The 25,856-nt window shown below is 38.6% G+C and overlaps 2 protein-coding genes across 2 annotated transcripts in view; one reads left to right on the forward strand and one right to left on the reverse strand.

Moving 5' to 3' along the window:
- Positions 1-51: 51 nt before the first annotated feature.
- On the reverse strand, positions 52-17,747 carry DCP2 (decapping mRNA 2; the record flags this gene model as incomplete). Its single annotated transcript, XM_009284176.2, has 10 exons — positions 52-4,165; positions 4,860-4,911; positions 6,648-6,755; positions 7,190-7,313; positions 8,076-8,183; positions 8,291-8,403; positions 10,070-10,222; positions 15,310-15,408; positions 15,823-15,950; positions 17,588-17,747. Coding segments are annotated over 10 exons (1,209 nt in total), but the record flags the coding sequence as incomplete, so codon positions are not given.
- Positions 17,748-17,805: 58 nt separating this feature from the next.
- REEP5 (receptor accessory protein 5) overlaps positions 17,806-25,856 on the forward strand; it is a 41,154-nt gene continuing 33,103 nt past the window's right edge. Inside the window, exon 1 of the mRNA XM_019473363.1 lies at positions 17,806-17,902. Within this exon, the coding sequence (XP_019328908.1) occupies positions 17,806-17,902 (97 nt within the window). The remainder of the gene's footprint in view (positions 17,903-25,856) is intronic.

Raw genomic sequence — 25,856 nt, forward strand, 5'->3', positions numbered from 1 at the left:
ACACTATTGCTATAAATGCATAAGAACAAAAACCTATTATGCAAGAGTAGTGACATTTCCAAGCCTAATTTACTGTAAAAGCACCTTCAGTTCATTTGTAGAAATTTACCATATCTTAAATAATTTTGGTTGCTTCAAAAGCTGAAATACTGTAATAACAAAAACAATCTGAAATGATGAAGTCATGTATAAGCACCAGATTATGTAACATTTACAGTGCAAGACAATTTCTGTAAATAAACTGATTTTAAATCAAGAGAAGCTATTCTACCAGTTCTCAGTAATTTTGAGCTTCCTAACACATTTAGAGTATAACCTCCTAATTTAAAAGATGAAGGCACCTGACTTTACCTCTGAAAAAAACCTCTGTTGCTCAGAATTTATAAAAAACAGGTAGTTGAGGATTAAATGGCCCACTGACCCAACAACTAGACAGCCAGTCACCAATGGAGCAGCAGTGCCATCTTGCACCACAGGATATTAGAGCTTGGATTCTTAATGTAGACTCTTGCTCTTCACACCAGAATGACATGAGTGCTGCTATAAACAGCAAATCAACAAAAGCAACTCTAATACAGTAAGTAAAAGTTGGAAAAAATAATTTCTTATCTGAAATTACAATCTGAGAGCAAGTCTGTTAGGAATAGCCAGACCTGAAGCCTGCCTTGTTTTTAAAAGGAACTGTTACATTTATAACAGCCACAGGTAGGTGAAGGAAAAACACAGTAAGTATTGTTCTCAAATCACCAAATTAAATGAGGAAGGTTGGAGCATAGCACATAAGCCTGGAACAGTGATTAGGCCCAAAATTTTATTAGAAACTATTTATGCAAGTTTGGTCTAAAGAATTTACATTGTGTTAAAAAAATACTTTGATTGTGCAATAAATAAAGCTATTTCCCCTCTTCATCCCAGTACCACTGTTCCCAGACTTCAGACTATGTAAGACACAGCTACTTTCAAAAGCATGCATGTTCATCAAGGAGTTGAAGTTAACAGCATTTCAGCACAGAACGTTATGTTATTCAATTAGGCAGATCACTTTTCAGTCCGAGTTCAAAGTTTAGAGCATTCTGTGAAGGAGAGATGCTAAAAATCTCACACTAAAACAGGGAGTTTATATAGTACTAGAAACTGCAAACTAGTACTAGATTCCCAGCACCCACACATTTGTAGTTTTTTTTGTTAAACGTTTGTTTATTCCACAAGTTCTTTAATTTCAAGAACGCTGAATGGCCATTCATAATCTGAATAACCCCTTACAGGCAAGCATTCTCAAATTGAGCAATGTTTGTTTTTCAAGTATCTTGACATCAGTTCTCAAGTCTGACATGCAAACAGTTACTTGTGTCTAGCTCCCATAAAATAAAAACTCATGGAACTAAATTCTGTATCTCACTTGTTATTTCTTCACTGTTTTACAGAAGATAATGTAAACTGTACTTCTAAACTTAGAAATATACTTAATTATAAAAGGATGGTGAAATAAGAACATAAACAATAGTAAACAGTTCAAAATGTTCACAGTGCAGGGCATGATGGAACCATAAGGTAGATCATATGCCACCACACATTGTTTTAGAAACCTTACTGAGAAAGCAGAAAGCAATGCTACTACAAGAAACAGTACCCTTATACAAAGAAGTAAGTTATTGCATATTTATCACATTTATTTGCAACTCACATTAAGGCTAGATTTACTAAAATCATGACATATGTATAAGCCCCACTTTGGGTTGCTTAATGAAGCAACCAATTTCTCTTACACTGAACCAACCTTTCACTAAGAAGAAAAAAAATGATTCAGTGAAGATAGAGGGCAGCCAGCATCTCCTATTCATAGGACACACTTGCTTCGTTGTAAAGACTTCCTCTGTCTGGGACATGATTTCCCAAATAGTTGACAGAAGCTCCAAGTTCACTGTTTCATCAACATCCCCCTTATTTCACAGAGCACTAGATGAAATATAACTGTAATTTATCTGAAAAGTCAACTTACTTATTAAAGATTTCCACAGCCTGATATTTAGTCATGCCTTAGGAGAGTCTTGTTAGCTCCACAGGCAGTAGCAGCCTCAGGATACACATACAAACTTCTGCCTCACCATGAGTAAAGGCACTTTTGCTGGGAAATCAACTACTTGCACTAAAGAAGTAACTAAAGATTAGTTTTCACCTGAAGCTGAATAACATAACCTCCTCCAGCATTATCCCACCTTCTCAATTACTGTTCTTCACCATTTACTGTTTTGAACTGCCTTTGGATACTTTTTTTTTTTTAAAAATAAAGTGAGACAAAGCTAGATTGAGCTATTTCACAATTTGGTCTTGAAAGACAAGGCTCTCAGGGCTCTTGTCCTCCAGAAGGAGGAAATGCTGCAGTCTGTTTCTCCTGTTGACTGATACAGAAATCCAGCGTTCCTATCGCCAAGATTATTACAGCATTGGAGTCCCAAATCACCTGGTGCTAGGCAGGTAAATAAACCAGGAGATAGTTCTAAAGCTATTTCTGAGGAAAAGCACTAGGTAACAGATCAGGTAGGGTAGATGAAGTAGGGTGGTTGAAGGAAGACCAGGATTTTGTTTTTGGATGACACATGAGTTGCATAAAGACTCAGTGCATGAGCATACACTGTGATGAAACAAGGGCGTAGTTCATTCAACCTATGAAGTTACCAATTACTCACCTTTATTTTAGAGAAAAGTCCATTTTTAAATCTGGGACAACATGCTTGCTGCCACAAGCTGCTGTGACAAATTATTTCAGTGCATTTCTCTCAACTGCAAAGCACGTGTTCAAAACCCCTTAACTTGAATCATAAAGGTGATTTAACAGTTGTCACCTCAACTTTTACTGTTTTTTTTGTTTCCCTTCCCCACCAATCTTTGATATTTTTACTAGGAAGTATTGTAGCTGAAAACGACTGAGGCTACATCATTTAAATGCTAACTGCAAGTGCAATTCAATACTACTGGATATATACAGAGCATACACTACACAAGAGATCCGAGGACAACAGCACAGAATACAATACTGGACACCCTTAGAATAGTTATTGCAAGCCTGATCAAGCCATTTAGTGTCACACAATGACTCTATTATCCATGCACCTGCCCTCCTCCTCAGTGAGATCTACAGAGGCTTATTTACATTCAGTATAAATTCTACACAAGTAACCTCTCACAGACAAAGTTTAAGCTTTTCTTTTTTGAAAGCAACTGCAACTGGGATAACACAAAACTTTGCAACTTCTTCTTACCCAGCTGGGGACGGTGCATAAGAGTTGAAGCTAGACACATTGAATGGCTAAGTTCTACCCAGTGCGTGTATCCTTACTGAAGACAGAGGCAAAGTAGGAACAAGAAGTCAACATGCTATAGATTTGACTCCAAGTACTACTGATCACCAGCCAACAGAAACTATCAGTGTGAAGGAGGGAAGGTATTTTGGGCAAGCAACCAGGGCAGAGAAAGAATGACAGGCTGAGGCTAGGTTTGAAATGTGCAACTTGGTTTCAAAATCACTAGGACAGAGGAGTCCTCTGAGAATCAGTTTCATTGCCACTGCCATAATATTGCAATGTACTACACAATAATGACTAACAAGTCCAATAATTTACATCAGAGCAGTTAAAGTTTAGCAAGCTGGTATACTCCAACAGTTAAAAAAAAAGTCAATGACATTCTACAAAACACACAGCAAGTTAAAAAAAAACCAAAGAAAAAAGAATGCCCTCTAATGCACAGCTAGGAACAAGTGAACTGAACACTGGAAAGGTACTTTTGTGGACAAAGGCTATACTGCATTTAAAGTGCAACACTTGACTATGCCACTCCCATACTGCAAAGAGAACAAACCCTTCCAAACCACCAGTCAGTCCCTGCATTGCATTTAAAAACAAACAAACAAAACAAAAACTCCTGAGAAAGAGTAAGGCTGGATAAGAAACCCCCTCAATTGCAACAGGCAAGTCTGATTTTTGTTCCTAGTAAGTTTGCTGTCAGAGGTCAAAATTTTTCATTATGGCATCATGGTCAAACTTGAAACTCAAGAATGCTCTTGATGAGAAAGCAAATTTGTAATGGCCATTGCATGCCACAGAATGTCCCTCCACGTGTTCTGGCAGTGGGTCTTCACTGGAGCAACACATCTCATATGCTGCATCTGCTTAAAGAGAAGAAAGCATGAAACAAATTTTAAACAGACAGTTATCAATAAGAGTATCAATAACAACACAAAGCACAAAGCCATACCTCAAATGTATATTCAATTAATATTTATGACAAAGTCTGTATGTCTGGTTATAAACAGAAGAATGTAACTCAAACAGCCATATTTACAAGTCATCTAGTGGCTAGAACAAATCTTAAAAGTCATGGCAATCTGGGGACACTTTCAATAGCCAATTTTACCCACAGGTGCTGTTTTGCAAATCATTTCTTAATAAGGAGGAAAGAAATATGGCCTTATTTTCTGAGCAGTAAGAACTGTGTGCACTCTCCAGAGTAATCCAGTATCAGCTGCAGCTTATTACTAGCAGGACAGAAAGCCTTGAACCAACACACAAATTACCAGCATTGTGCTGACTCAGATGCTATTTTCCTAAACCAGCTTTCAGTTACTTTTTCCTCAGCCACCTGGTATAATCTGACAGTCTTCATAATTAAGGAGAAGAAATGCAAAACCAACATGAAGCAGCACATGAAGTTAACAACAAAAAAATTCAGACTGCCTTCTAAAAATATGGCTTTATAACATTTGGTAGGTTAGCATACAAGGAAAAACCCTCAACCATCATTATTCAGGTACCTTCAGGCTGTAACGCATGACAATGGATGAAAATTCAGATTGCACTTGCCTGTTTCAAAGTTATCTTGAAGTCTTCTTGGATTAAGCCTTTTTTCACATTTCTGGTTAAGAGAATGACCATACATTACACACTTCATAAAGAAACGGCATTCTACTTCCTAGGGGTATAGCTTAAGCATCAGCTAAAAGGCATGCTGGTTATATTTGCTTTGACACACCTCCTGATGTGTCAACTATTTCACCTGTAATTCAGCATAAATTCTGTCATGTTACTTTACCTAGTAAGCATGGTTGAAGTCCACAAGTCTTTCAGAAGCATGCAAGCTTTTAACAGTCAACAAACCATTTTTAAAGTGTAGGCTTTTAGGGAAAAAATTTGAGTGCTTTCTAAATGTTTTAAGCTGGAAAGGTCTTGCGTATGATGGTGTGGAATCAAAGTTGCACATGCATAAGCCCATTCTTCAATCGGCTTGTCCCAAAAAGCAAGGGGAATGTATTTGCAAACACGCTGCTACTGCCAGTTAAATTAGCATGCATTAGAGACACAAACTTAGAACTCTCCAGGGAAGAGTTAAGTTTTGGCCCCAGATATGCTGCTGTAAGTATACAAATACAGAGAAAAGTATGGCCCTTTGCACTCTGTGCGAATTAAGAGTTCCCTGGCCTCCAAATTGTATTAGAAAATTATCACTGGGACATGAAATATTTAAACTTCAAAAGACTGACAGTCATGAAAATGCAAATGAAACACCACAGAAGTATTTAGCGAAGTCTATAAAGAGTCTAACAAAGTAACTGTGGAGTATTAACAGTTCCACTTGTTTCCATGAAGATCCTACAGATTGCCCTTAGTTTTTTCTATACAGCCGCATTTCTGGGCAGTCAATTATTTGACTTTTCATTCTTCTACTCTCAGACCCAAACGCAACTAACCATTTCTTGCTACAGTGAGGATTTTACAGGATGAGAGTTTATGGTTTCTGCACTTTTACATGAAAAACAGAGAGAAGGTAATAACCACAAGCCAGAATGGGAAGAATCTAGCTTAGAGCCAGTAAACAAGAAAAACTAAAGCCTGGACAAGCCAGCTGAGCTGCATGGAGAACTGGGGCTCACTGCTGCACAAGAGCCAACAAAGTAGAACTGGAGAGCTATAAAGAAGGGGGGAGGGCAGGAATATAAAAAAAAAACATTAAAAAAAGAGAGAGATCTCAGTTAGCCTTCTCCCAGCTAGCAGAACTGTAGGGACAAAGACAATTAGTTACTGCAAGGAAAAGGCAACAAACCAAGAATGTCATACTGGCATTTACAAACTGCTGTAGTTCTACTGTATGATTAAAAAATTATATGAGATTCTGGTGTACAAGTCAAGCCTCCATCTCAACATTTTTGCTAGAGAGAAGGGAAATAATAAGCATATGTATTACCACTTTGTATCTAACTGTTGCATAACAAAACTCCATGTTTACAATAATATATCATACATGAATAAATAAGACATGTACTACACTGACTTATTATGATACACTGCAGTAGGCTATTACCTGACAGGAACCTGGAAAGCTGCAGGATTGTCTACTGAAACAGCTGACATTTTCAACTGCTAAAATAAGACTTACTTCCAAAATGCAAACTTTGAAGTTTAGTATGCTTGTCTATAGATGTATATGCATACAAGGTAAGAAATGTCATATTTCTACAAATGCATACCAAATATTCTGATCAAATATACTTTTGATAGATATGCACTGTACTTTCCTTCAGCAGGACATTGGCCTGGACATTTGTTAAGCATTACTGGAACCTGTTAATGAGACAGCCACTGCATGTTTCTTACCAACGTATGGTTTTGCTTAACTGGTTGACTGTGGACTCCATTTGTTCGCTTCTTTTGGCTGGAAGTGTCTTGATACTGCTTTCTGCCATTGCTCCTCAAGCTCTGACTCTGCCATTACGTCCAAGATGTAGTAAAGGGAAGAGTTTAAATGGCAGCATTGAACATCATTGCACAGACACTTCCTATTTATTAGTTAAAACTTTCCTCCAAATAACCTGAAGATTTACATGCTTTGAGGTTATTCAGATATTTCAGGTATAGATAGCAATTGTCTACAAAAGCAAACTGAAGCACACTGAAATTAACCATACACTCAAGTTACAAAGAGTCATCAGCTGTTACTCAGTCTCTCTTGCACTATTACAGACACTGTATTACACAATAAATTCAGCTCAGTCAGTTCCCATACACTGATGCACATATACTAGTGGTACCCAAAATATTTAAAAATACAGTATTTTCGTTCCAGAGAGGAACCTTATGAACAAAGGCATCGATTTTAAATAGCTCAGATGCATATGTTTGCCTGAGAAACAACCTACCTTTATTTTCAAAACTTCAGACATCTCAGCATGATTATATGGCTTCTGTGGCTGTTTTGGCTTCACACACTGCTCTCCTGAAAAGCCATCTGTAAACACCTGCTGACTACAGCGAAGTTTGGATCTAGTACAGGAAAACAGAGTTTACGACACAACTTCAAACCTACCAATTGCAGAAGAGAAATATGAAAGAATTTTCTGCTTTTTGAGAACAACCTGGAAGACAAGCTTAAGTAACCTAGTGTGGAAACTGTAATAATGCTTACTGCATTCACCCAGCTTTGTTTTGCCTGCTGGTAAGAAACCTGTGTTCTGCACAGACAGCAGGCTAGGTCCACGTTAGCACTTGTCCTGTTGTCGTCGGTGTTGGTGCTGACCTGACTCGAATTACTGGAGCATAGCCTTCTCTTTGGGACTATAGGTTTTTAAAGTTTGCTCTACCGCTTTTAGCTCAGCTGAATCAAAAGCCAGCAGGACTTGTTCCCCTACTGACCCCCACAGGTTTTATCTAGCTAGCTACTTCTGATAGTACTTTACAGTCCTACTTCAGAGAGTTCTAGTTTTCCTCTGTGGAAGTGCCAAAAGCATTGAACGTGAAGCATTGAAAGTTATCTACTTGTTTTAGCTTCTGTTTTTTGGATTTCCATAGACAGGACTCCAGAAATTATCTCAGTTCTGACACGTGAGAATTTACCAAAAAAAGCGTGACGTTAATTAACTTCTCATCCTATTTAGTCCTATGAGATATGCCCGCAATTTTTTTTTTTTATTAACACCTGCTATTACTGGAACACAAATACTCAGAGAAAGAGAAAGGACAAGCAGCTTTGTACGACCAATGTTTTATAGAAAGGATATAGAGGTGTTAAACTGACCTGGTTCTTACCTAGCTTTTTCCAAATTGGGCTTAGAGGGTGTGCTCCCTGTAGATGAAAATCCATTGTCGCTATCTGAGGAATCTCCATTCCTTCGGGAAATCCATTCCCTCAATGGCCTGTGAGCAAGGAGAAGTGCAACAAGATCTACTTACTAAAACAAATCTAAAGAAATTAAAATTGTCTGAAAGGCACTGGCCTAGCATTTGCCTCATCTAAAACATACCTGATGAAGGGAGTAGCCATAAAAAATTTGTTAGGTGCCAAACCCAGCTTGGACTTTGGAGTCATGTCATTTCTGTGGCATGGTAATTTGTCGATGGAAAACCACTCAATATTCTAGAAAAAAAAAGAAAATCAAAATACCCACTACTGTAGCCTTACAAAATGTTACAAACGTGTACCAACCACAATTATTTCCCTTAATTAAAAAATTACATTGGAAGACTTTAACGGACCACAACAGGCTTTTTCACAAAAGGTTAATTAACAATGCGGTCATTCTGACTGCAACTACAGAGTAACAGATGGTACAGCACATACTCACTGCAAGATATGGCACCTAAAATATGAAAGGTGTTATCCAGCAACTAAATTCTGAATAAGGGTTTCAAAAAACAACCAACCAAACCACTACACACTGAATGCCATAAACAAAGGTAGAGGCTTTAAATAACTTTCAAAGCCGCTACTATTCTTGCTATTTTTATTTAAAATGCCATCAAAACTAGACCACCACTAGTTCAAAAATTATCAGAAAGAATAGCATTTAGTTTGCAGAGTAAGTTTCAGTTTTTGTTACAAAAGAAAAAAACATTGGTCAAGGATAGGATTTGTGTTATAAGTGATACATTATAGTTTTAACTACTAAAACTGTACACTTTGCAGAATGGGGAACAAAATCAGGAGTCCTGAATATACACAGTGGAGAAGAACCCACATGAGCTTTTCTATTGCAGAACCTAGCCCCAAAACTCCAGGTCCAGATAAGATGCATATTATGGAAAGAAGTTACAAACTGAACAGTTTTAAATATAGTTCTACAGGGAATACAAAAATTGCATGCCCGGTTGTATCAGATCAGATGAAGATGGTGCTTCAGCAGGGAGACAAAAATCTGTCATTGTAAGAACTCTTCATCACCCCCACGCAGATGGTCACTGTCATACAGAGGGGGGTATTTACCATACATTTTAAAAAACCTCCAAGTTCATCTTCTTTTACTTTGTATTTTGAAAAACAGGTCTCTAACGCAAGAAATTAAGAGACTCCTGTCTAGACAACTACAAGTATCTTTTCCTACTTAGAAAGCCAGATGCCCTGTTCAGTGGCATCATCTGCATGAAAATATGGGGATAGCTGTTTTAAACAGAATTACAGAATTGCAATACAGGAAAGATATTCAAACTTCAAAGATTATGGGTATTAGGAACAAACTTCCCAACAGGTCTACTACCTGAGTCTTTGCTTCTCCCTTACACAAAACCTTTTAAAAGCATAATGGTACACAAATCATCCAAAATAGTTCCCGTTCTGTGTGCCCTTCCCAACCTCCTCCTTAAAATACACTGTTCTCCAAGTCTGTATGGTATTAGCCAAGAGAAAGAGAACACAATCCTTAGTTTCTCCTTCTGATATGTAGGCTTTTGTACATCAACAATTAATAATTACATCTTCAGAAGAATATATAGTTATATATGCAGCTATGACTACGAATAACATGAAATGATTAACACATACACCACCTAAGAGAAAAGAAGGGGAGAATTATAGTTTGACAGCATGCTCTAATGTTTTCATGAAGACATCAGACAGATAGTCAAGAACCAGTCTTTGCAGTAGAGTTGCAAGAAGTTGACAAGACCCTACAGTGCAGAGATGCCATTCGTACCTAGTATTTGAGATATTCATCATGCTTGGTAGTTTCATTATTTTACAGACCATTAGCTTTAAAAATCAAGCTCCACAAGAAGGTTCCTATACATTCAAACAAGATAACACATACCCGAATTTCCCGTCTAGTTTTGGGGTTGAATTTTGTGTTCTTGGGAACTCCTGGAATGATGTACAGCCGTGCTAATTGATCATTAATTCGCAGCTCAATGTATTCTTCTTTGCAGATATAATCTTTTATGTCAAACCCAGTTTCTTCAAACACCTGAGAAGCATATAGATGACATCAGTGTGTGTATTCAGATTTATCCTTTCAGAACCTATCATCACAAGGGAAGGAATGACTGTTTTTCAGATCTATCCATGAAAGCAGGCCACTGGTGGGAAAAACAAGCCTTTACATAGATACTTTTTCCATTATTGAGCATATATCCAAGATCCTATGTGCTTTACATTTCTCTAAGACAGACAGACCTGTAATAAAAGTTGAAACAATTCTATTACACCTTCATGTAGCAATTTATTAATACAGATGGGGAGTCTCTAGCTGCTCCTCCATGCTGCTGGATGCATGGAAATCTTATTCACAGCAAAAACTCCTATTTGGGGAGTAAAGACATCTTCAAATTCTAGCAAAATTTACTTGCACCTCAGTTTTTCTTCTCTTTCAACAATCCTTCTACTTCATGAACCTTCCACCCCCAATACATATAATCATTTTTACATTCATAACAATGTATAGCAATACATTGTATGAATAGCAAGGCATTTGTACCCTATAGCAATAGGGTAGCAAAACTTTTACTACAAAATTCAAACTGCACATTCACACTGACAAACTTAAAACTGCATCGTCAGCTACTCTAAAGAAAAAAAAAATAGGAGTTTTGTACCTGCTGGAGATTACTAGAAAGACAATGGTATTTTAAAAGAACATTTTCTTTGCATATTTTATGGTCTTGCAGTGAAGGATCATAGATTCATAGAATGGTTTGGGTTGCAAGGGACCTTCAAAGATCACCTAGTCCCACCCCCCTGCCACAGGCAGGGACAACTAGATCAGGTTGCCCAAAGCCTTATTTCGAAATATTTACTTTTGACAACATTTGCAAATATACAAGGTTTATAATATAAAAAGACTCATGTCAAACATACCTAATAGCTTAAATCAGATCATGCCTCTAAGCCTGCTAAATAAATACTCATTTTTAGAAACTTCCTAGTCCTCAAAAATCTCCACAGGAAATACAAGTACTCAGAAAACATGCAGGAGTGATACCACTGTCCAAAATATTTATGCCCAGACCATGGAACATGCATGTGAACAATCACTCATAGAACTGGATATTAACCCCAGAGTTGTTAAGCCCCACTGCCAATAATCCAAAGGCAGAAGTCCTCAGTTAAATTTTTTAAAGACCAGATTTAGAATTAGAAAGAGGGACAGGATCTTCAGCAAAACCTCTTCTCAACCCTCATCTCCTGTGGGTACGTATAATGAAAAATAGAACTAAATAACTGCATATAAAATAATAATAGCAGGAAATACTCAAAATATGTTATGCAAAATACCAAGGTATATATTGGTATCAGCAAAATGGTTGTAAGTTCCATTTTTGAAAATGCAGAGGAAATTAAGCACAAATACGAGAAAAACAGAAGTGTTTAATACAAAGCAAATAATTGACCAGTTAAGTCTTCAGATTAGCACATACAACCCCTCGTATACCAAAATAAAAAGGAAGCCATCTTCCCATCTAACTACATTAAGAACAGCAGGGTTTAGGAGGAAAAAACAAAACAAAACACCACACACTGTCTCAATTAAGAGAAAAATATGTTTTTCCTCCATACTTACTCTTACTACTAACACCAATGTTTTCCCTTCCTAAACGATGGTCCTGGTTTCAGCTGGGGTAGAGTTAATTTTCTCCCTAGTAGCTGGTACAGTGCTGTGTTTTGGATTTAGGATGAGAACAATGTTGATAACACACTGATGTGTTAGCTGTTGCTAAGTAGTGCTTACACTAGTCAAGGACTTTCCAGCTTCTCATGCCTTGCCAGCAAGGAGCTGGGAGGGGGCACAGCCAGGACAGCTGACCCCAACTGGCCAAAGGGCTATTCCATACCATACGATGTCATGCTCAGTATATAAACTGGGGGAGTTAGCTGGGAGGTGGTGACCGCTGCTCAGGAACTGGCTGCGCATCAGTTGGTGGGTGGTGAGCAATTGCATTGTGCATCACGTGATTTGTATATTATTATTATCATTATTTTATTTTATTTTATTTCAATTGTTAAACTGTTTTTATCTCAACCCATGAGTTTTCTCACTTTTACTCTTCCTAAGCCTGCTAAATAAATACTCATTTTTAGAAACTTCCTAGTCCTCAAAAATCTCCACAGGAAATACAAGTACTCAGAAAACATGCAGGAGTGATACCACTGTCCAAAATATTTATGCCCAGACCATGGAACATGCATGTGAACAATCACTCATAGAACTGGATATTAACCCCAGGGCTGTTAAGCCCCACTGCCAATAATCCAAAGGCAGAAGTCCTCAGTTAAATTTTTTAAAGACCAGATTTAGAATTAGAAAGAGGGACAGGATCTTCAGCAAAACCTCTTCTCAACCCTCATCTCCTGTGGGTACGTATAATGAAAAATAGAACTAAATAACTGCATATAAAATAATAATAGCAGGAAATACTCAAAATATGTTATGCAAAATACCAAGGTATATATTGGTATCAGCAAAATGGTTGTAAGTTCCATTTTTGAAAATGCAGAGGAAATTAAGCACAAATATGAGAAAAACAGAAGTGTTTAATACAAAGCAAATAATTGACCAGTTAAGTCTTCAGATTAGCACATACAACCCCTCGTATACCAAAATAAAAAGGAAGCCATCTTCCCATCTAACTACATTAAGAACAGCAGAGTTTAGGAGGAAAAAACAAAACAAAACACCACACACTGTCTCAATTAAGAGAAAAATATGTTTTTCCTCCATACTTACTCTTACTACTAACACCAATGTTTTCCCTTCCTAAACGATGGTCCTGGTTTCAGCTGGGGTAGAGTTAATTTTCTCCCTAGTAGCTGGTACAGTGCTGTGTTTTGGATTTAGGATGAGAACAATGTTGATAACACACTGATGTGTTAGCTGTTGCTAAGTAGTGCTTACACTAGTCAAGGACTTTCCAGCTTCTCATGCCTTGCCAGCAAGGAGCTGGGAGGGGGCACAGCCAGGACAGCTGACCCCAACTGGCCAAAGGGCTATTCCATACCATACGATGTCATGCTCAGTATATAAACTGGGGGAGTTAGCTGGGAGGTGGTGACCGCTGCTCAGGAACTGGCTGCGCATCAGTTGGTGGGTGGTGAGCAATTGCATTGTGCATCACTTGTTTTGTATAGTCTTTTATTATTATTACTATTTTATTTTATTTCCATTATTAAACTGTTCTTATCTCAACCTACAAGTTTTCTCACTTTTACTCTTCTGATTCTCTCCCCCATCCCACCGGGGTGGGGGGGAGAGTGAGCGAGCAGCTGTGTGGTGCTCAGTTGCCAGCTGAGGTTGAACCACAACAATCTTTCCAGATGATTTAAGTGAATTCATTGTAGAAACTCCTTTTACCACGAGAATCATCCATTTAGTATGGTTTTGCCCTCATCAACTTCTGAAATACTACTGAACTGTGTAGGCACTGCCCAGTGAAGACCTCTTCAATTAGACCTTATACAGATACAGTTTGTGGTTTTAAGACCTGTGCTGACTCCAGTAAAGCAGTTAAAAGATTTATGTACAGATATTACAGACATCCTGATTCCTGGCCACATGTAAGCCTTGAAGAATTAGCCAGTTCATCCACAATGACAATCTACCTTGACAGAAAAAGATCATAGCAACAGTGTTGTTCACTACTGTAACCTAAATCAATTCTCCAAATTAAAAACACCATCAAAAGATTTTTTCCCAGTATAACTGTGCCCACTTTAATGCTTTTGCTAGGATAACTTGAAGTAAAGAAGGCATACTTCATGTCATTCCCTCCTGAAGCAGTTATGCCTAGTTTGTCCTGTCCGCTGTGCTGTGGTCCATATATTTTTATGGTCTCATCTCCCTTCAGTTCAGTCCCTTAGACCAACCCTAAAAGCACCTGACTAGTAAAAGTTTAACTGAACAAGCTATTTATGGAGTAGAGGGAAAGAAACATGCATTGAATAATCAAATTAACCTTATTAAGTCTCTGCTCATCCTTCCCCAGAACCTTGAGTTCTGCAATGACAGCCCACTGCATCTGTAGCTCCGGTGTTCCACTCCTTGACAAGTCATCTGATACCACATAGATAATGTTCTACACTCAGAGATCAGTAACTGCTAACATGAAAGTGTATTTCATGTGTGTCCATCGCATAATAGTGCAATGTTAAGATCTAACACCTTATTTTGCTTTTCCAAGTCCATATTAAATACATGAGTGATATAGAAAGCACCATCAGGGAATCAGAAATCCAGCATTTTTCATTCATGCATCTTTGACAGGTATATTTAAAAAAAAAAATCCATGATTTCTCAGATACTGATTCAGTCCGACCGTGAAGAAAACTATGCATCTTACTACTTTCCCTCATCTTAATTTTCCCTCTCAAAAATTCTAGATATATTATGTTACATCAACATTGAGTCTATACCAGTAATTCTTTTACAGGCTATTTTTAATATCCAGCTTCACTATGTGTCTAGGTCTCAAGCAGCAATAAATCCCACAGATTATTTTATTTTTCAGATTTTACTTGCCATAGACATTGATCCTTGTTACTTTTCTATTTTTTAGTGATACAGGAAAGTTCTTCACAATTTTTATATAATCTTCTACAACCTCCAACTCAACTCTTTAGCCTCCTTACATAGTCCAGTGTACATAAGCTAAATTCCCATTCTTCTACCTTTTTACAGTTATGGTGGGCCTTGAAATTGATATTCCAAAAGCCACAAAGTACATAAGATTTCCCAAGCACCAAATATTTAAAAGTAAATTGATAGTTCCTCAGAGAACTTTAGAAATAGTATTCACTTAACTTAGCAAGTTAGTGCAAAACAATTAAAAACATTGAACAGCGATTTTTAAATTATATAGCCACACCCTTGATTATCACTCTAGAACTCAGAAGAGCACTAAAAGCTACAGCAGAAGACGACTGCAAGAACAGACTATTTATTTACCTGATTTCAATAGAGAGATACCTAAGTAAGGTGTCTTTTCATCTAACGCATATATCCTGCTCTCAGAAAGATTTCATGTCTTTAGCTTAAATTTAAGGGAATCAAATATAACTTACCTCTCTAGCAGCACAGTCATGAGGAGCCTCTTCTTTATTTACTTTCCCTTTTGGAAATCCCCAACCAGACTTTGCTAAATAGCCCTGAACCAAAAGAACCTGCAAAACACAAGGGAATGCAACTGTCAAAGACCTACTATTCTAACCAATTTATATTAAATGTCTTCCCTTCACCGTCCCCTGCTTCTCCAAAAAGATACTTTAGCCTGGAGGAAGGAACCCATCAGGTTTTCTGTGTTCTAGCAAGAACTATGGAATTTTTTATGGGATCATGCAACTCAGGGTGAAAAAAAAGACCAAAAAACTGAGTAGGAAAGCAAGCAGAAGTGTGTTTACTGTCTCCTGTATTATATTTCTGTACACACTCAACAGTGTCAAGTAACTGTCAGGTCTTTGTGAATCTGAAGCACTTTTCTTTTTTCTCCAGATGAAAAATGTAAACAACAAAAAGATTACTTCTGCCAGCATATGCCATCCTTCCCTCTAGCCCTTCACAACTATTTCCTTACTTACATTTTCAAGTGTCTCATCGAGAATAATTGCACCATAGGTTGGCACTCCCATTTTGTATTCTTTCCACTCATCTAAAACCTTTTGCACATCTTCACCTTGAGGCAGTAAAAAAGGGCAGTGATTGAAGAGTACAGAAGCATGTTAAGGAAGATAAACTTAAGCATCCAGTTTCAAATCACACACAGACATACAAAAAAAAAGATACCCACATACAAAAGATACCCACTCAACAGTTACAATAACCATACTCCCTCCCCTAAGTGCTTTCAAGATATATTCTCTTGGAAGTAAAAAATACTAAGCACCAAGTAATTTGGTAATTCTAATACAAGCCAATTTAAAAAGAAAAAAGGCAAAAGATGGTGCAAGGCTGCTTGTTTGAAGGAAGGTCTCCCCTAATTTTGAAGAAAAAGTATCCATACAGCAGTTATTTTGAATATGTATTATTCTTAAACACATTTTTTTCATTTTGAAATGAGACACAAAAATACAGTTTCATCTCCTGCTTGAAGTAAGTGGAGATAAATTTTTCCCACAGTCATCTGTTAGACTACGGTACAGAATCTGTACTTAAGTATTTACTATACGAAAAAAATATTTTTAATGGCATCAAGTTAGAGATCTAAATTCTAATACACTTTACCAAAACTCACCATGCAGAGAAAATAATGAACAACCTTTATAACTCTAAAGCTTTGAAAGCAAATCTACAAGTCCTTAATAATAGTATTAATATTACATATAAAATTATACTACCAATAAAAAATATTCCATAGCAGAGTACTTAAAAATATAACATTGCAGCAGAACTAATATTTCTGGCAAATGTGAGCTGGAGAGGGACAGATGTAATGAACAAGTAACATGTATTATATTGTATTTTTCCTGCACTGTCTACAATTACTAGAAGAGTTCTGTTGGTCTGAAAATACATTTATAATTAAAAACATACCTAAAATAAATAAAAAAACTGCATAATATCAAGCAACAGAAAATTACCATATTTTTACAGTTTATTGTTAAAATAAAAGCTGTAGTGTTTCAAAGTAAATCTCTGTTACCAAACTAACAGAGAAGTATTTTGGGTAGTGAAACCACAGATAATATTATCACGAAAGTTAGAAGCAATACTCCAATCCCACATCAAGAACATACAGGAAAAGGTTAAAACTAAAATACTTGCTGGATGAAGGTCACGAGTTTTCCTCCAGCAAGGACTATATAGTATACGTTCCAGCAGCCCTTGTAAACAATGAAAAAAGCAGAGGCCAACAGTGTGAATTCAGTAAAAATGCATCCTCTCCCCTACCAAGAGAACTGTTTCTAGGAGCAACTGTCAGTACTTCCAACAGATACATACCACTTGTCCATGAAGGAACACATATCACCTTCAGCTACATTAACATTTATGTGCTATTTACTTGGAAAGGGATTAAATTAAGGACACAAAACACCATGAAGAGCTCCAACAGCTCATCTTTGAAACTCACCTTGTCTGCCAAAGTGCAACCATGAGGAAAAATCCTCAAAGATCAGAAGTTACCTGTTTTCCATAGTTCTTTAGCAGTCTGAGAAATCTCTCTTTTGTGGGTGCCACAAAATTATGGAAGCAGTGAATAGATAACATCACATACCTAGCAATACTAACTTTTAATCAACACATGAACTGACATTTTCCTGCTGCAAGTATGAAATTTCAGTAACAATATTCAGTTTGCACTTTATCCACTGAGACAGAAAACAATCACAGTAATAAAAAGGATATCAGCTTTAGCAAAGTCTCTTATCCCACACTGAGGTAATCCTGGTGTGTTTTGCATGTAGAAATCCAAGTAAAACCAATGGGCAAGTTCAATCTGAAAACACACTCTGATTGCATTGTCTCTCTCTTCACTTGGAATGTGCAAAATAAATCGGCTGCCAGGAAAGAAAGAAGAGTAAGATTAGCCAAATCTATCGATTTAAATAAATCTAACAACAAAAATGCATTGCGACAGTGGAATTCCCGATCCATTAGCACAGAGCAACAGACCACCAGATCTTCCTGGTGGTCTGGACAGCAAAAGGTTTTCACATCAAAGTAAAATACAACTTTTAAAGTCAAGAAGGAGAATGGATCATGATGTTGTTTCACAAAAGTCAATTACAGTAAACTAAGTAAATTAACTGTTGTGAAAACAGGGAGGGCGAGGACATCCTATGTAAAGGGCTATATTACAAGAATGAGAGCATTTTTACATGGCCAGTAAAGAGCACCTGCAAACTCTGATAACATATGTCAATGCATTTTTTTTCTGGATACAAGTTAAACACAGCTATGTATTTTCACTTAGAACCACAGTAAACTATTAGTTTATGTAGATTTTAAAATTCAATATGATCCTATTAATTTTCTCAGTCTGAAATAGAACATGGACAATTGGTTTATTTTTCAAGTCTACTTTATGCTTTAGTTCAACTACTGGCACACAAATATAGAGTCCCAGAAATGTAACTGTAAGTAGCACTGTGTGATAGCTTATTATACTTAAGCAGAAGAAGCTTTACTTATTTATTTGTAAGGTCAACAGACTCTTCTTTTTAGAAATTTAAGGTCATCCACCCCATTGAACTTAAACCATTTGACAGAGATCCTTTACATTCAGCTCCTGAGTACCACCAGCTACATTCCAAAATAGAGTCCCAGAAATGTAACTGTAAGTAGCACTGTGTGATAGCTTATTATACTTAAGCAGAAGAAGCTTTACTTATTTATTTGTAAGGTCAACAGACTCTTCTTTTTAGAAATTTAAGGTCATCCACCCCATTGAACTTAAACCATTTGACAGAGATCCTTTACATTCAGCTCCTGAGTACCACCAGCTACATTCCAAAAGCACATACTATCATTGCCAGAACCAGAAATACTTAAGACATCTTTACTTAAAATTTAACAAGTATAAATTGTTAAGGAATGCCAAAAGTGGTTGCCTCTCCCAGCCACTCTGGCCAAGGACTGCCTCTTGCCTGGCCGTCGGAGTCCAGCCTGGTCCAGGCTGAGGGACATGGCTGCCACTTTCCCTTTGGCAGGTTGAACCAGTAGCAAAGCCCAGCATGTATCCCAGGGACACACACAGGACGCTAACGCAGCTGCTCACACAGGCTGCCACAGACAAGGCAGCACCTATATACAGGACTCACACAAAACACAAGCACAGTCAAGTCCCCTTCTCTTCTTTGGCTGGCAGAGGCAGAAGGTTGCTAGTGCAAGCACACACTTGACACTCTCCAGATTCACAAGTACATGCACATTCACGTGTCCCCCAAGTACCAGCACGGCTCCCTCTGTCCACCCAATACCCCTGCCCAGATCCCAGGCCCTCATACCCACCACACAGGTCCCTGCCTTGCCAGCTGGTCCAGCTTCAGGTTTGCTAATGAGTACACATGCACAACAGGTTTAGGGAAGACAAGACACTCGCCCCACCACCAGCCAGCACCAGGCACATGGGCTGTGACCCACGGTCCTGCTCCAGCTGCTGGCGCTCTGCCCCTCACTCACACAGTTCCCCCACAGTAGCTGGTTTTCAGGACATTCACTGTTCCCACCCCAGAGGCTGGAACCCAAGACCCCCATCCATGCTAGTAGCTGGCACTGAGACATCTCCCCTCACTCCAGTATCTGACACCCCATCCACTCACACACATAGCTCTCATGAGCAGCTGGTACTTCATCCTTGCAGCACACATGTACATGGGGTAGAGAGTGAGATTATGCAGAGAGAAAATTAAGAAAAGATTTAATAAGAAGATGTAAGAAGGTAGGACAGACTGTGGCAATCAGGCAAAAGGCTCAGCCAGAGCCTCAGATGCAAAGGCCGGGCTGATCTTCCTGGAAGTGGTGCCTGTGGTTTCTTGATAGCCCATCAATTAGTGTGACTGGCAGGTTTGTTTCTTGTCACTGTCTCCACTTTTGTTTTCTTAGGTCTGTCTCTCTATATTTTTGGTTCTGATTTCCCCCTTTTTCCTTAGTTTCCCATGAGCAGGTCCCTGCTCAGATAAACTTGCTGAAATGAACATTCCCACACACCCCCACACCCTCATCAATCAGTGGCCAGGTTTGGTTCTCATCACCTCCCTTATTATTCCTCCCTCAGGTTTCTGTCCCTGTACATTTTGTTCATGGCTTCCTCCTTTTCTTATTATCCTGTTTTAGCATTGAAAAAGGTCCTTGACCAGATACCCTTAAAGAAGCAGACACTCTCCCTTACATAAATATTATTCACTTCAACAACAACATTTTCCCACTTGCCAATTTTTAGTTGGCAATACTACCACCCCCCGACTGCTTCTTTCCTTTTGAAGGCTCTATTACTGTTGAAAATAGCCCTTACATATAAAGCTGCTGTAGATTAAAGGTAAAAAAATAAAAGTCTATTTTATTTTATAACTAGTTGATAATGTTTTCTTGTCCCAGCACTGCAGCTGAACATAAATCTGAAGATAAAATTTGTAGAAGTAGTACCAAAGAGGAATAAGAACATGCCAGCATGAGGCTTAGAGTAACAAGAGCAAAGCCAATTAGAACACTACTTACTAATCAAAAAGTTAACTCCTAAGTTAGAGTGACTGAAGTGCTAACAACAGGCTTCTCTAGGTTGTACTAGGAGCAGGTGCCCAGGTGCTGGCAGTGGAGGACTGCAGGGTGGCCTCCATTGAGAAGAGGCCGGGGCTGCCCCGTGCTAAACACAGCTGGCTCCAACGGACTCACGGCAGGGCACAGCTGAAGACAGCAGCCAAGATGGTGGCACCTCTAGGAAAGCGTATTTAAGAAAGAACAAAAATGCTAGAGAGGAAGAGAGAAAAAGAGTGAGAAACAGGAGTGCAAACACTGAGGTCAGAGAAGAAGGAGGGAGAGGAGGTGCTCCATGGCAGAGCAGATGTCCACACTACAGCCTGTAGAGGATCCTATGCTGGAGCAGACGGATATTTCCTGAAGGAACTTCAGCCCATAGGATTGACCCCACACCAGAGCAGGGGCAAAGCATGAGGAGGAAGGAGTGACAGACAGAAAGTGTTATGGTCTGACCACAACCCTCATTCCCCATCCCCCTGCACTGCTGAGGGGGGAGGAGGTAGAGGAGTCAGGAATGAAGGGGTGAAGTTGAACTTGGGACAAATGGGGATGTAGGGGAAGGTGGTGTTTCAATTTTTTTCTCTTTGTTTCTCTCTAGCCAAATCTATTTTAATTGGCAACAAATTAAACTAATTTTCCCCAAATCGAGTCTGTTTTGCCCATGATGGTAACTGGTAAGCAACCTTCCTGTCTCATTCTGAGCCACAAGCTTTTCCATCCTATTTTCTCCCCCATCCATTGAAGAGGGGGAGTGAGGGGGTGGGCATCTGGCTGCTGGCCAAGGTTAACCCACCACAGTCCTGAAGTCAAAAGATGGGATAACAGAACTTGCTTATAGGAGGAAGAGAGCACCAAGAAGCCCCAAAACCTACATTAAGACTCTGTACCTCCCCATATTTATTCAGTAAAGAGCAACTCAGCAGCACAAGACAGCATGACAAAAAAAGGACACAGATACCTGTGACTTGTTATTTAACAGAATGGGTCAGAGCAGCCCTACTACTGAAGCTTACACACACAATAACTTACTAGAACTAGAATAATTGTATCCTGGCATTGTGCGATTCTAAAAAAGCCTAGGAACTCAACAAATGTTTGAAGACATTATGTACCTGGCTTTAGCTTTCAACTTGTTTTCACATGCTGGCAAGTAACATTTTACTCTTTGAATAAGAATGGAGGTGTAACATTTTACTCTCTGAATATGAATTCTAAGTGTAGAAGTCTCTTAATTTAGTTTACCAGCAGGGAAAAACTGTGACAGCTTGGAAAAAAAAAGTTAAATGGAAGTGCATTAGACAAGTGTTTTTAATCTTATTTTTGTTATCCTTAGAATGGTTTTGCAATGAAAGCATTTAACAGTAACCGCCACCACTATTATCACTTATACTCAATTCTCACACAGATCTCTATAACTGAATATAAAAGCCTACTTGTTATTTTATACTGTTGGAGAAAGTTGTGGGATTTGGGGGTTGTTTTTTTTTTTTAAGAGCTAGCTTATACTGATTTTCTAGGGCAGGTTTCGGTGCTGTATAATTTCAATATTAGATTCTGTGAAGTCAGCTATGAACATTTGACTCTGAACATACCTATTACAGCAGGTAACTTTATACGGTGAGCTCCACAGGACAGAAAGCCCCAGGCCTGAGAGCCCTTCACCCAATGTACTTGATTTAATAAAGCCAACATGAAAGAGATGTTTTAGTAACATGCATTAAAATTCTACACTTAAGCTTAGCTATAACCTATATGAAATTATTATACATTCCACTGCTCACAGCATGGAAAAACACTAAGGTTAATATCAGAGAGAACATCCACAAGTACACATTGAGCATGCAGGGTTTAGGGTTTTTTTCCTCCCACAAAAGAAATAGGTACCTTACGTTTCCCTTGTCCAATTAAAAACTTAATTTGATGCTGAATGCCACAGTTGATACTAAATAGCCAAACTTTACCCTCAGCAAAACACATGATCACACAAATACTGCAAGTGAAACTTTGTAAAAGTAACATCAAGCCACAAACCCAGTCTAAGAACATAATCCAGACCCTCCTAGAAGTTCACATAGCTCAAAACTGAGTTGCTTTAAGTGACTACAGACAATAAAAATTTGGAGTCTTAGCCCAATTAACTATACAATTGAACAGTATTCATCAACGTAAGATCAAAATTGATTACTACAAAAAAAAAAAATCCAGTCATCCTGCATAGTACCTAAAAACTTGGAAGCTTTAACTCACAATTGCAAAAATAACATAATTGATGTGGTAAAGGTTACCCCGCAGTACTTCATGGTGTTTTAAGCTGTCAGGCTCAACAAAAACTAACAAACAAAAGAACCACCACACCCTCCCCTCAAGACATACAAAATTCAGATACCAGCTAAGGCACCTTTGTATGCCTTTGGAGCTAGCAACAACCATGAGAATCACCTGCAGGCATTAAAACAGCTGTAGCTGCCCCGAACAGTGGAATTATTATTTAGACTAATTGGCTGAATTAGTTGGAACAGCTGCAAGTGATCTGAGGACCTACACATGAGCATCTTTGAGTCACCTCTGTGTGGAACCTCCCTGAGCCTCTGCCTAGCCAGGAGCCCCTGTGAGGAATCTAAAGAAAGTGGTTCAGCTTAAAGTAAAATCCAAACACATTTTAATTCAGCAATCCATAGTGTTGATGGAATAAGCACCAGCTCACAGTGGTCCTTCTGTTATAAGGAAATGCATCAAGCAGGTAAAATGGCAGGTACAGCAAGAAGTACTGATGATCGCATCTCCTGCGTACACAAACATTTAACAACTAAGAGTTTTCTGCAGAGAATCCTTTGCTTCAGGACAAAGGAAAATATTCCTTGTCCAAAGACAAAGTGCAGAAGTCTGACAGATATTCTAGCACTCTCAAGATACAAATAAAACCAATAGTTCTGTTTCGTGCACATCTAAGCTTTAACTTAACTTTTTGGTTTTCAAATACACACCAAAAAAACCCACTAAAAAAAAAATAAAAGTCTCAAACTACTGGGCAAGCTTGACTTGAAAGCAGATTTATTTCATTGTTTAGCTTAGTAAGAATAATGTGAATGCTTTCCATCTCCTAAAAATTCACCAACAGTTACTTAGATTTGCAGCTCACACTGCTACAGTTCATATAAAAAGATACCAGAGAATTCATATGGGTCCTGTAACTTTCCAAACCTGTTATACTGAAATTATAATTATTTTAGTACTGAAGTTTTATTTGCTGATAGAATTTAAAAAAAGAAAATATAGGCTGGGGGTGAAAATATTTTGAATCTTCTCAATAACTGAGTATGAAAAATTGCTTGGCTCCTTCTACCAAAATTTCCACTAATATCATATATAGATTGAAGAATGTGGGAAGTGACAGATACTTTAATAACCCATTTATGGCCAACCACCTGAAGCGCAGCACCATTGACCTTCCACTTATTTGATAGTTTATCTTCTCCCTTGAGCCAAGGCCTATCAGGCCCTGCCACTCCTCCAGTGCACACCAGAATCCTTTCTCTTTCCCACAGGAAAGCCTGACTCCTCTGCTCCTTTCAGTTGTTCTGTCCATGTCCAAGCAAGGCAACATATTTGAAGCAGGGCTGATCTGTTAGCACTAATGAAAGTCAGGAAGGTGAATTAGGAAAAGATGGAGGATGAGACAGATGGTAACTACAAGCCCCTGATCTACCATTCTAAGGCTGCTTTTTTTTTTCCAATTAAAGCCACACGACTACATTCATACAATTATAAGACAAAATACCATTTCAAAGGTAGAAGATGACAGCAGTTCAGGGGAACACAGTAAGACAGTGGGACTGACCCTGTAACAACATAAGATCTCATTACTCACATGCCCTTCTATTAGTCACCCCACAGGAGTGACACTAATAGGCTATTTCAGCTTCATAAGCACCGTGATTCCCCTCTGGATTTTCTGAAGAAGTCTTAAACCCCACCTCATATGCAAGCAGGCATCTAAAAGACAAGTCTCATCCCTCTGTAGGGAGCCCAAAGGAGACACAATGGAAACACAAACATACTTCAGAGGCCAGACTTAAAGAACTGAAAATTTACTTCCATATTGCAAACTCCGACTCTTGCATTAGATACACGACAAAACGCTACTGAGCGGAGCAGTTCTAGCTTCCTGTGGTATTCTCACTTCTAAGTATTATCACTCATTTCAGTAAGTGGACTATCCTTCGTCTCTAGTAACCTTTCCCTCCTGTACATAAATACTTCAGAAGGGGTCCTTTCGAGGTAGTAAGACAGTAGGATTATTTCACTTCAAATATCACATCCAGTGTGGGGTATCAAATTCTGGGGATGATAGATGAATTAAAAAGTCCAAAGGGCTTTTGGAGTTAGTTAAAGGACCACAGATGATCAGAGGTCAAGATCATAAAGGGAAAAGGCACCTCCCCCTCCCCAAGAAAACAGAATCCATGTTTCATGAAAATTTAAATGTGTAGCCTTTAGGACAAGAAAAGCTAACCATTTCACTCTGAAAGGACCGACAAGCGGGAGAGGACAGTTTCATACTGAAGGGTATTCCTTTGGCTCTTCCTTTCCTGTCTCACTGGAACATTCTCTTCCAGCAGAGGTAAATCAGCAGAAGGGACTTTCTGCCACCCTTTCTAAATGAAACCAGACTTCTGAACGGTAAGTATCACATCAATTCATCACTACACACGTCATATCAAGCTTATGCTTCTAACTCTTCAGAGGTCAAATCATAAAGGGAAAAGGCACCTCCCCCTCCCCAAGAAAACAGAATCCATGTTTCATGAAAATTTAAATGTGTAGCCTTTAGGACAAGAAAAGCTAACCATTTCACTCTGAAAGGACCGACAAGCGGGAGAGGACAGTTTCATACTGAAGGGTATTCCTTTGGCTCTTCCTTTCCTGTCTCACTGGAACATTCTCTTCCAGCAGAGGTAAATCAGCAGAAGGGACTTTCTGCCACCCTTTCTAAATGAAACCTTCATGAAAATTTAAATGTGTAGCCTTTAGGACAAGAAAAGCTAACCATTTCACTCTGAAAGGACCGACAAGCGGGAGAGGACAGTTTCATACTGAAGGGTATTCCTTTGGCTCTTCCTTTCCTGTCTCACTGGAACATTCTCTTCCAGCAGAGGTAAATCAGCAGAAGGGACTTTCTGCCACCCTTTCTAAATGAAACCAGACTTCTGAACGGTAAGTATCACATCAATTCATCACTACACACGTCATATCAAGCTTATGCTTCTAACTCTTCTTTCACCCGCGCAAACACCACCGACACAGTTTTACCTTCCTCGGTCAAACAGCATGAGCTGCTGAACACCGTAAGAAAAACCCACAAACCATGTTCTCTTTCTTCCTCCACACTCGGCTTCTTCCCCGCCGCCGGTTTAGCCCT

Source organism: Aptenodytes forsteri, unplaced genomic scaffold (genome assembly GCF_000699145.1).
Source record: "Aptenodytes forsteri isolate BGI_AS27 unplaced genomic scaffold, ASM69914v1 Scaffold69, whole genome shotgun sequence".
NCBI classification, from domain to species: Eukaryota; Metazoa; Chordata; class Aves; order Sphenisciformes; family Spheniscidae; genus Aptenodytes; species Aptenodytes forsteri.